Source organism: Panulirus ornatus, chromosome 58, assembly GCF_036320965.1.
Source record: "Panulirus ornatus isolate Po-2019 chromosome 58, ASM3632096v1, whole genome shotgun sequence".
Lineage (NCBI taxonomy): Eukaryota > Metazoa > Arthropoda > Malacostraca > Decapoda > Palinuridae > Panulirus > Panulirus ornatus.
In genome coordinates, this window is record NC_092281.1 from 13,054,230 (window position 1) to 13,064,585 (window position 10,356).

General features: G+C 38.7%; 1 protein-coding gene across 3 annotated transcripts; it reads left to right on the forward strand.

Moving 5' to 3' along the window:
- Positions 1–1,125: 1,125 nt before the first annotated feature.
- On the forward strand, positions 1,126–10,356 carry LOC139766536 (uncharacterized). Of its 3 annotated transcripts, none has more exons than XM_071695316.1 (3): positions 1,126–1,263; positions 4,673–4,801; positions 6,119–10,356. In XM_071695316.1, exon 3 carries the CDS (start codon positions 6,223–6,225, stop codon positions 7,228–7,230), a length of 1,008 nt encoding a protein of 335 aa, XP_071551417.1. In that variant the 5' UTR covers positions 1,126–1,263; positions 4,673–4,801; positions 6,119–6,222; the 3' UTR covers positions 7,231–10,356. The 3 variants fall into 3 exon arrangements, with proteins under 3 accessions (XP_071551417.1, XP_071551418.1, XP_071551416.1); XM_071695317.1 differs by lacking the exon at positions 1,126–1,263 and adding an exon at positions 1,341–1,378; XM_071695315.1 differs by lacking the exon at positions 1,126–1,263 and adding an exon at positions 1,700–1,842.

The following is a 10,356-nucleotide window of genomic DNA, read 5'->3' on the forward strand; positions in this document are numbered from 1 at the left end:
TTACGCCTGGCCTCACGATCGGATAATTTCCTGTATCTGTATTTAACACGTTCCTGGCAAAAAAAGCTTTTTCATACGTTTGTCTGAAACTCTTCTACCTAAGCTTGCATCATCAATCTCGTATAAATGAAAACTATCAGTACCAAACAAGCTCCCATTATGAGTGAAATTGACTCGTATGAAGAGTTAACCTCCTCTTCCGCCAAGTTAAATGCACGCTACTGCCATTGACATCAAGTAATCTACTCAACATGCTACCTTCAAAGTTCCAAAGATGAGTTGAACAAAACTTTCCTGGAACCATCTTTAAACTTCCTAGGAAGTGTTTTAAATCTGTAACATCTCCAGATAAGCCCCGTACCATATTATCAGTCCAAGTTTGAATAATGACAGTGGTGTCTTCCTGTGTCCATGCAAGTCCCAGTTAACACAGTCTCTTTCTGCACCCATTCCTTACGGGCATATCTAGGGGATATATCGTCTATAGCAAGCACTGAAATTGCGCTCCTGGCTTGATCAAAAATGTACATACAATGGATGTATATAAAAATATATACAGTGTCATTATACACCGTTGAAGAGTTAGCATATGTCAAAAACAAACCTGTTAAGTGGCGCCCCACCTCAAAGTGGCGCCCAGGGCACCTGCCCTACCTGCCATACCCTAGATACGCCAATGCCATTCTTACCCCCAACCCGTATCCAAACACCTTACCAAATAGTACCAGCCAAGAGTCACTCAGGTCTTCCATTTTATCGTTACTCTGTAAACCTCTTAATTCACCTCTTGAATTGGGCTTCGTCCTATTTCTAACCACGTAAAACTGATCACTTCAATCCCCAGACGCAACCATGAGAACCCCATTAATTCTTTTATTCTATTTTCATTGATACATCATAATGTTTCTCGGCTATTATTTTGGCTCAACTTTCACTATTAATCGATCAATCATCACTGATCTCCCTTGATAACCTATTCTATAATCATAGAAAAAAAAACAATTGAGGTATTTACCTTCGTCTCCATAAAACACAAAGATAAAAGCAGGTCCTTAAGGAGGTGCCTCAGGCGAGGTAGTGTGGTTTGGGGTATGGCATACTATACACTGTGACCCACGACCTCATTAGAGCAGGGAGCAGGACAGGGGTCAGGTGAGACCTTGGCTGGGTCACGACTGCTTCATATTTGTCTTTAGTCTCATCTGGGTCACTATACACTGTGACCCACGACCTCACTAGAGCAGGGAGCAGGACAGGGGTCAGGTGAGTCCTGGCTGGGTCACGACTGTTTCATATTTTGTCTTTAGTCTCACCTGGTGGGTCACGACTGCTTCTTTCTTGTCTCAAGCTGTGCCAGGTTAAGACCCCGTCAGAGTCGGTTAGTGTTCCCTACCTAGACACCGTGATCAATATATATAATAAACATGCCATCAAATTAGGATGAACCATTTTTACTTGACGGTGTGGCCGACCACCGTCAGTGTTGGGTGCGTTCCCAACCCAAACAATGTCTCCCAGACCATCTGTGAAACCTGACCTTCTCTTATTTAAAAATACGTTGCTATTATATGACTAACTGGACTAAAATATTAGTAAGCATCTGTGTGCCATCCAAATGATAATTAAGTAGAAACAGCATATTTTCTCTCTCTGAAATGAAAACTTGTGTGATGACAAGAGCTTCCTAGTCAGTGGATGACTGAATTTCGATTGTGAGTGTGAATGTGGTGAGGTTTGGCCATGGCCACAGGTGTTATATCTACACGGCACACATCTGGAGGCTGGACACTCTCTCCCGTCAATTACCACGGACTTAATTACGGGAAAATATATTGATTTAGGGTAACTGCTTATTCACTTTCTTTTCGCTACTAATGTCTGGACTTTGTGGGTAGAAGGGAAAAGTTGCAGGAATCATCCAGGTTTCTGCATATTGGTCCACGAGTTAGAAGGTTATTTTGCCGTCTGGAGCATAGGTCTACCATGATTCTATTTGGTGCTCCCAGATAACACTGTAACAATGTAGAGCAAAATGTAATGTATAACCTTGGTTTGTGTAAGGTTAGGTCTGGGTGAACATTGACTTTGTTGTCTGTAAACATTGTCCTGTGGAATAATTTTTCTCATGACTTTGGGGCAACTATTCTCCAGTCTGTGGGGCAACTATTCTCCAGTCTGTGGAGCAACTGGTCTCCAGTCTGTGAAGCAACTATTCTCCAGTCTGTGGGGCAACTTCTCAAGTCTATGGGCATTTATTATTAAATCAAAATTCCTACAATATTTGTGTATATTTTTTTTTTTTTAGAAATAACTGTTTAGTTGTACATTATGGTACAATGCCCTGAAAGAGATTGGTTCTATGTCAGACTTAGATATTTTACCTATTGCTTCATCTTGGTATGTACAATGTATGTGCCTGTAACAAACCTCAGTGATGTATTTTTTTCTCAGGTGCAAACAGTATTAACTTTTGTGAGGTGGAGCTACAGCTCGTTGTCCAATGACCACTCATTTACGGACTCGAGATTGCTACAGAGTGTCACCTCTGCCTCTTATCTAATGCAACCAGAGCTGAATCATCCATGTAAAGCAGTAACTTACACATGACAGCTGCAGACAAATTGTAACCGTATACCAGAAATAGAAGCGGGCCAAGAATTGAACCTTGGGACGCACCACATTCCATACTACTCTCACGACAAATTACCATTTACAGTGCATCAGCCACCTGTTTTTGACCAGATAGATATGAATGGAACTAGTCCACTAACTAGATCTACAGGCATGAATAAGGAGGGTTGGGCTCCTCTACTTAATAGAAAAGTATCTTATTGGAAGGGAGTACAGAACACAAGTAAGAACTGCATCCTTGAAGTGGGATGGGGTTTTGAATTACATGCACAGGGCTCAGATTTAGGCCTACTGCTATTTTTTGGTGAATGAAAATAACTTACCTGATAGGAACTGTATCTAAACATGTTTGCCGATGGTGAAGACCATGAAAGAAATCAAGAATGAAGATGGGTACATCAGTGTACAGGGATGAGGACAAATGCCAAAGTTGGGCATATGAATGGATGATGAGATTCAATCCAAATAAGTGCAAGTTTATGAAGAGAGTACAAAATGAAAGAAGGTATCAGTGTGAGTATTACTTAGTGGGAAATGAATTACGGGAATCAGCATGTGTAAGAAAATATGGGGTTCAAATTATGCCTAATCTAAACCAGAACTTCTAATTAGGAGAGCTGTGAAAGAGGCAGACTTTACTGGAAAATATAAGAATTCCATTCAAATATATGAACAAAGTCATGTTTGTAAAATCACTATATCTGTCAGACTAAAACTGGATTATGCCTTATGATAAAGTCTGGTCACTGCACCTAAAGAAGCACAATGATCTGATTGAGAGTGTGCAGAGAATTGTGACACTGATGGTACCTGCATTAAGAGAATTGAGCTACAATGAGATTCAAGGGCTACAAAGATGTTCCCCTTGGAGGAGAGGAGAGAGAAAGGGGAACTTGATAGCAGTCTCCAAGTTTCTAAATCATCTGTACAGTGTTGATAGTTAACAGTTCGTCAAGATATGCTGCACTAGAGTAACCAGAGGCTATGGCAGCAAGCTGGGTAAAAGACTAGTTAGAAAGAATGTTAAGAAGTACGGGCTTTGCGTTAGGGTGGTAGATGATGAGAATAAACTAACCAATAAGGCAAAGAATATTGGCAGTTTACAAAGGGTTTAAGAGGGTACTTGATGGCATAGAAAGTTTAGATGAGACCCCATGAAATTAACACTGCACAAACTGTACAAATTGTTGATTACATCTTTGTACAACACATCATTATGCTGAAATACTTGGTTTGTTAGACATATTTGATAATATATAATGAAACTAACGCCAAACCTCCCATTACTATAAAAAAAAATTAATCCACAAACAATGGTTGTGAAGAAGGTATTGAAGTGATTTGCCACTGGAACCTTCTCAGAATATAGGGCACTTTGAATTTCATGATAAATATTGTTTGATTTGGTCTTACATTTAGAAGATGAACTGAGACTTTAAGGCCTGCCATATCTTTATAGGATGGTTTATATTTTCATTCACCAAATTCCCAAAACGATCAGCTTTGGCTTTATCCTCCTTGTAATTAGTCTCTTAACCTCTAGAGGGATATTTACACGAGGCAAGATTCTCCTTCAGATGTAGATTTACAAATCAAGTTTTGTTCCTCTGTTTAAAGGCCACCTGCTGAACCAAGGTGGTTACATTGTCGGTGCATGATAATTTCTTCCCACAGTTGGTCACCCTCCAGCCATACCAGTGACAGCACATTCTCAAGAATTTTCTCTAGGAAGGAAATGAGTGGGATTTTGCCAGTGTTTGAGAACCAGGCAGAAATTGTCCTTACTTGTCAATGATAATCTGTCTTAGGATCTCATGGAGTGATTTTATGGGCAATTACTCTTCCAGCAATGAAAGTTGACCAAGATGAGGTGGAAGGTGTTTCTATCAAAAGTGAAGGAAGTGTTGCCAGTACCCACTTGACCTTAACAACAGTGCACCTGTATGGTGCAAGTGGTACTTTACATTATTTTTCTCTTTTTCTAAAACTGGATAAATGCATCATTACAACTAATAATAGTCATTTTTAATGTTTTTTGCAGAGCTGCTACCAGCGAAAAATTGTTGGTGGATTGTATCTTGTCGGTGGAGTTCTTCAAGAATACACACATTTCACATTAGCCTGCACCTTTCTCTTCATCAAGTTTACTGTGTGCAGAGTATAGTCCCAGGTATTTCATAGATTTTCTAAAGACACCATATTTTTTTTTATACATATTGATTTTAAGGATTTCATTGGTGGTTGCTCAGTCAACTTAATTTTAAGATGAAGCATGTGTTGATATGAACATATGAATAGGAGGGCTCAGAATACATGAGAACTTTGAAGTTAGGTCAGGCCCTAGTAAAAATTTTTTTATTGAATTATGTATCCTTCTTCATATATATGAATTAATGTACATGATAGCTCTACATAGTTATTCAACCCCTTCAGGACCCTGTATATGGGGCCATTCTCCATGCAGGAGCTGGGTAAGGTAGACTTCTTTGGGGCAAGAAGGTCTTTGATGAAGTTGTACTATTTGTTCATTCTTAAATGTTCCAGTTTCATTGTTGATTCCTTCATGCTCATATAATATTATTGTTATTATATACTTAATTGCCGTCTCCCGCTTCAGCAAGGTAGCACAAGGAAACAGACGTGGAATGGCTCAACCCACCCACATACATATATATGTACATAAATGCCCAAACACGCACATATACATACATATACATTTCAACGTATACATATACATTTTTTTTTATTATACTTAAATGCCATCTCCCGCATCAGTGAGGTAGCACAAGGAAACAGACAAGGAATGGCCCAACCCACCCACATACACATGTATATACATAAACGCCCATACACACACATATACATACATATACATTTCAACTTATACATACATATAAATACACCGACATATACACATGTACATATTCATACTTGCTTGCCTTCATCTATTCCTGTCACTACCCTGTCACACGGGAAATAGCATTGCTTCTCCCCTGCTCCAGCGAGGTAGCGCCAGAAAAGCAGACAAAAAAGGCTACAATTGTTCACACTCAGTCTCTAGCTGTCATGTGTAATGTACTGAAATCACAGCTCCCTATCCACATCCAGGCCCCAAAGACCTTTCCATGGTTTACCCTAGATGCTTCACATGCCCTGGTTCAGTCCATTGAAAGCACATCGACTCCAGTATACCATATCGTTCCAATTCACTCTGTTCCTTGCTGGACTTTGCACTGCAAGTGAAAGGTCACGTTGATACAGTTTAGACTAAGAACTTCTCACTCCAAAGTAGTCTTCATTTCCCTGTTACTGGAGTTAATGTAGCCTTTGGCTGCAGGAATCTGTAGAAGGTAATGGGTAACACCAGGACTTTTTCATAGAAATTGATCTTTTTTAACTATAATATATATATATATATATATATATGTGTGTTATTGTGTGTCCATTGATTATTTGTTCACATTTTTGTTTTTCACACTATCACCAGGTGAATCATCCTCATGGTTAGCAGCTGCCAGTGAGGACACAGGCTCAGTACGTGGGTGTTCTTCTTGGTATCCACAACCTGGCAGTTCAGGGTATCCAGACTGTATGAGTCCATATTTCCCAATCCTGGCCAATTCTTTCTCACCTTCGCATTCCCTTTCAGCGTCAGATTACCAACCCACATCCCTCACCAAGACTCCACCTCGACCTCCACCAGGATATTCACCCACTTCTGACTACAGTTTGTATTCTTCCCCAACACAAGAGTCCTCCCCACATCATTTACCTGACCCATTAACATTACAGTCTTGTACGGTGACTTCTCCTCCAGATTACCATCCAACATGGATTCCCAGAGCTCCAACTCCTCCAGAATATTCCCCAACATCTCCTACTTATAATGTCTTCTCCCCACCAGAATACGTTCCTGCCTGTCCATCTGAATCGCATTCATCCTCAGCTTCTGTACCCATATCTCCTCCAGCTTATCATCCATCATGGATACCCAAAAGGATTGTGGACATTTCAGAATTTTCGCAACATTCCTCCACAAGTAGTACTCAGTCACAGTGGGAAGAATATGTACCAACTCGTCCATCTCATTCACAAAAATCACTGCCTTTCAGACACTCTTATCCCCCTCCCTACCATCCTACAAATATTCCTAGTGTGGCTACACTGGAATGTTCTGCACCTTATCCTGCATACCATCCATATTCTTCATACTATCCACATTCTTCAAAATTAGAAGAGCCATCTCTGAACTGTAGACCTCACTCTCCTTGCTACAGACCTACTTCTCCCAACTTAAACCCTCCAGTTTATTCTTCAAGGTCAACTTCCCCAAGCATTTTGCCATACGTTCCATCCGCTGGATCATATATACCCTCAGGATCTTCCTCTTCGCATGCCCCTAACCCCAGTGCCATGTCACCGACCCATTCCCTAGCCAAGTCAGAGGATGCTTCCACATCTTTGTCATATAATCATCCTCAGTCAGAGGATGCTTCGACATCTTTGTCATATAATCCATCCTCCCTTTCATATACACTTACTGCTCCAAACCATAATGAAAAGTATTCTCCACTTTCCCCTGGTTATTCTATACCTTAGTTCGTTCATTTCTATGAGTTTTCCCGAATGTTATGTTACTTTTACCTTAATGCTGTCATCGGGTAATTCTTAAGATAATCTTATCCCATTAGTCCTCCAAAACACTCTCCAGTGTAACCATTTCATTCTGCATTAAGCCATCTATAGAATACCTGTTTCCCAGCTGCAATTGTTCCTGAATGCAACACATTATTTAGATCATAGCATTATCTGCATAAGATCTATAGTTCATAGTGGATTTCAAATTTATATATTACAACCAGTTTCACAGTATAGAAAAATTACTGAGCTGTGTTTATTTCAAGAACATGTCCAAGTAATATTGATGTTGGTGATGCATAATACATGGAACCCTACAGATTACTTACTGTAATTTTTATACTAAATATTGAACTTGTTTCCCATGGTTTTGCATATATGATCAGTACTAAGAACAAAAGAAAATTAAATACAGTAGATATTAAATTGATGGTATTTCTGTGTGGTCATGAAGTTCAAGAAGTGTGTATATAATATTGTGAAAAAATTCACAATATCTTGTTTTAGTGAATGCTGTTATAATTTGTTATTAGTTCACTTGAAATAATCAGTCATTAGCATTCTAAACTTCTAGTAATGTGTGCTTTATTTGCCATTACATTTGCTCACACTAATTGATTTTTTCTATCTAAGATAAAGATGATGACAGATATTGCCAATAAACACCAACATGAATAGTAAATAAGGATTATAGTTTTGTCATGAGTGACCTGGAGTATGGGTACCATTACAGACATCACTTTGCCTTGCCAGAAACCTTCCTTACACCTGATGAAATTTTACACTGGCAAGCAGCCAGTAATTATCACACTTGACAGAAATTTTTGAGTGTCGTGATAATATTTTCACTTATTCCAAATGATTAATGTAAAGTGTGTTGGTGTTAGATTACATCCCATCTGAAATAGTACATTTTTCTCACTACCAAAGTCTTTCTCCAGCATGCAACAGCATTTTTAAAAGAAGACCACTGCTAGAGTAATAGCAGTTTACATCATTGCAGTTTGCCATAACCCAATCCATTTGACCCTGTCATGTGGCCATACAGGTAATGTTAATGTAATTATTACCTTATAATGTGTAGACACACTCAAATGGTGGCAGTCAGTGATAAAATGATTTAAGTTATGAGATGGATATACAGTGGCAGTCAGTAACAACATGATGTAAGTAATGAGATGGTTGCACAGTGGCAAGCTATGACGTGGTTAAGGCTTAAGCAGAAACTTTCAACCCAGAGGCTATAAGGTTGTGTGGGGAGTCATGATCATACAGAAATCTTGATCAAACTTCCTCAACTTTATCATTTTCTTATGAAAACTTCATGCTACACCACTTCTTAGTGTGTCATTTTGTAATGAACATGTGTTATATCTTCAGGATTTCTTATTTATTACTTCCATACAAGTGCTACAGGGACTTTCATTATCATAAAAATAATGTTGCTAAAAATTTCTAAGGGATGCAGTGGTGCTTGGAATTTTGTTTAATAATGGTAATATTGTGGTAACACAAGACTTTACTTTGCAAATCATCACCATAATTGGAGCGTATTCTATGTGCTGTTGAATTTCTTACTTACGACTTACAAAAGATAAAGAAAAAATTGATGTTTTAGTATCATAGAATTTTTAAAGTACTCGTATAACATTTGTGAGGCATGGACAATACATTTAGGACTGTGTCTTAAGATACATTGCAGATTGGCTCTCAGTTCCAGATGGTATTTCTTGTTATACACTATACATGAGGTTATTGGTAATGTGGGCAATTGTTGTCTAGTGAAGATCTTGTGAAACACATCAAGTGAGGTTGGTGGTCATGTGGATGGTTGTTGTGTGTAGTGAAGATCTAGGAGTTCTGCTTGCTCCATATGTTGAGCAGAGGAGATATGGAAAAGTGACAAAGGGACAGACAGGGTCTGGACAAAGATAGGATCTGGACAGATGTAAAGACATTGTCTGGACAAGGTAAAGGCTATGTCTGGTCAAAGGTAAAGACAGTGTCTGGATAGAGATAAAGACTTTGGACAAAGGTAAAGACATTGTTTGGACAAAGTTAAGGACAATGTTTGGATGAAGGTAAAGACAGGCTTTAGGCAAAAGTAAAGACATTGTCTGGACAAAGATCAAGACATTGTTTGCTTAAAGACTGTCTGGACAAAGGTAAACACAGTGTCTGAGTGGAATGTTAATTCAAGATTAAGAACTACTGAACTTCATTTTTAAAGTATATACTAAGAATTCATTTGAAATAGGTCTAAGGTGGTTGAAAGTTTCCATATTGTTTGACAAGGTTGGTATGATGTGATATGGTGGTAATAAAAGGGTAAAATGAGAAGAAACAATTTAACTTGAGAAAGGGATACACAAAGGAAAATGTGAAGTGGGTATGATCCAGAACAAAAGAGGGTGGGGTACACAAAGCAAAGTGTGCATTGGATACAATTAAATTAATAACAGCAAGGAAGAACAGAGGTCATTTTGTTAATACTATAGATTATTAGAAGTATGCAGCTGCTGCCATATGGAACATGGCTTCTGGTAGTTTGCTTGTGTAATGGTTCAATTATGCTTGGTGATGGAACCGAGTGAGATATTTGCAAACATGAGTAACAACAACAGTGCTTTATTAGGCAACGTACAGAGATGTTGGAGCCAGAGCATGGTGCTACCAAAGGTGTAAGATTGTGTCGGAAGGTACAGCATTAGAAGTCATGATTGCTGCTGCCTTCCCTACCCCTCCAGACAATGCAGCATGCTAGGGAGCTCTGCTCTAAGTTTGATATTTTATATGGTCATAGTCAATATAAGTGATGAGACAGAATGGTAATGACAAGCTATACAGATTTACTGAGTATGAGTATCAACAGTGAAAATGAACATATATGGTGAAAGTAAATAGAAGGAACTAGTGTCATTGTTTTGAGCATCTAAGTGAAAGAAGACTGTACTGATGAATTAGAGTTTGTTTGCTAACTTACCTTTAGAAAAGTGATCTGAAAGTATACTAATGAATAATAATGAAAGGTATAGCCTCAAATGGTCAGTTATATTAAATGGTTAAGAATAAAGTCTCTGAATCTAG

Coding starts and splice junctions, on each gene's coding strand:
- LOC139766536 (XM_071695316.1), top strand. CDS start 6,223: ATGAGTCCATATTTCCCAATCCTGGCCAATTCTTTCTCACCTTCGCAT.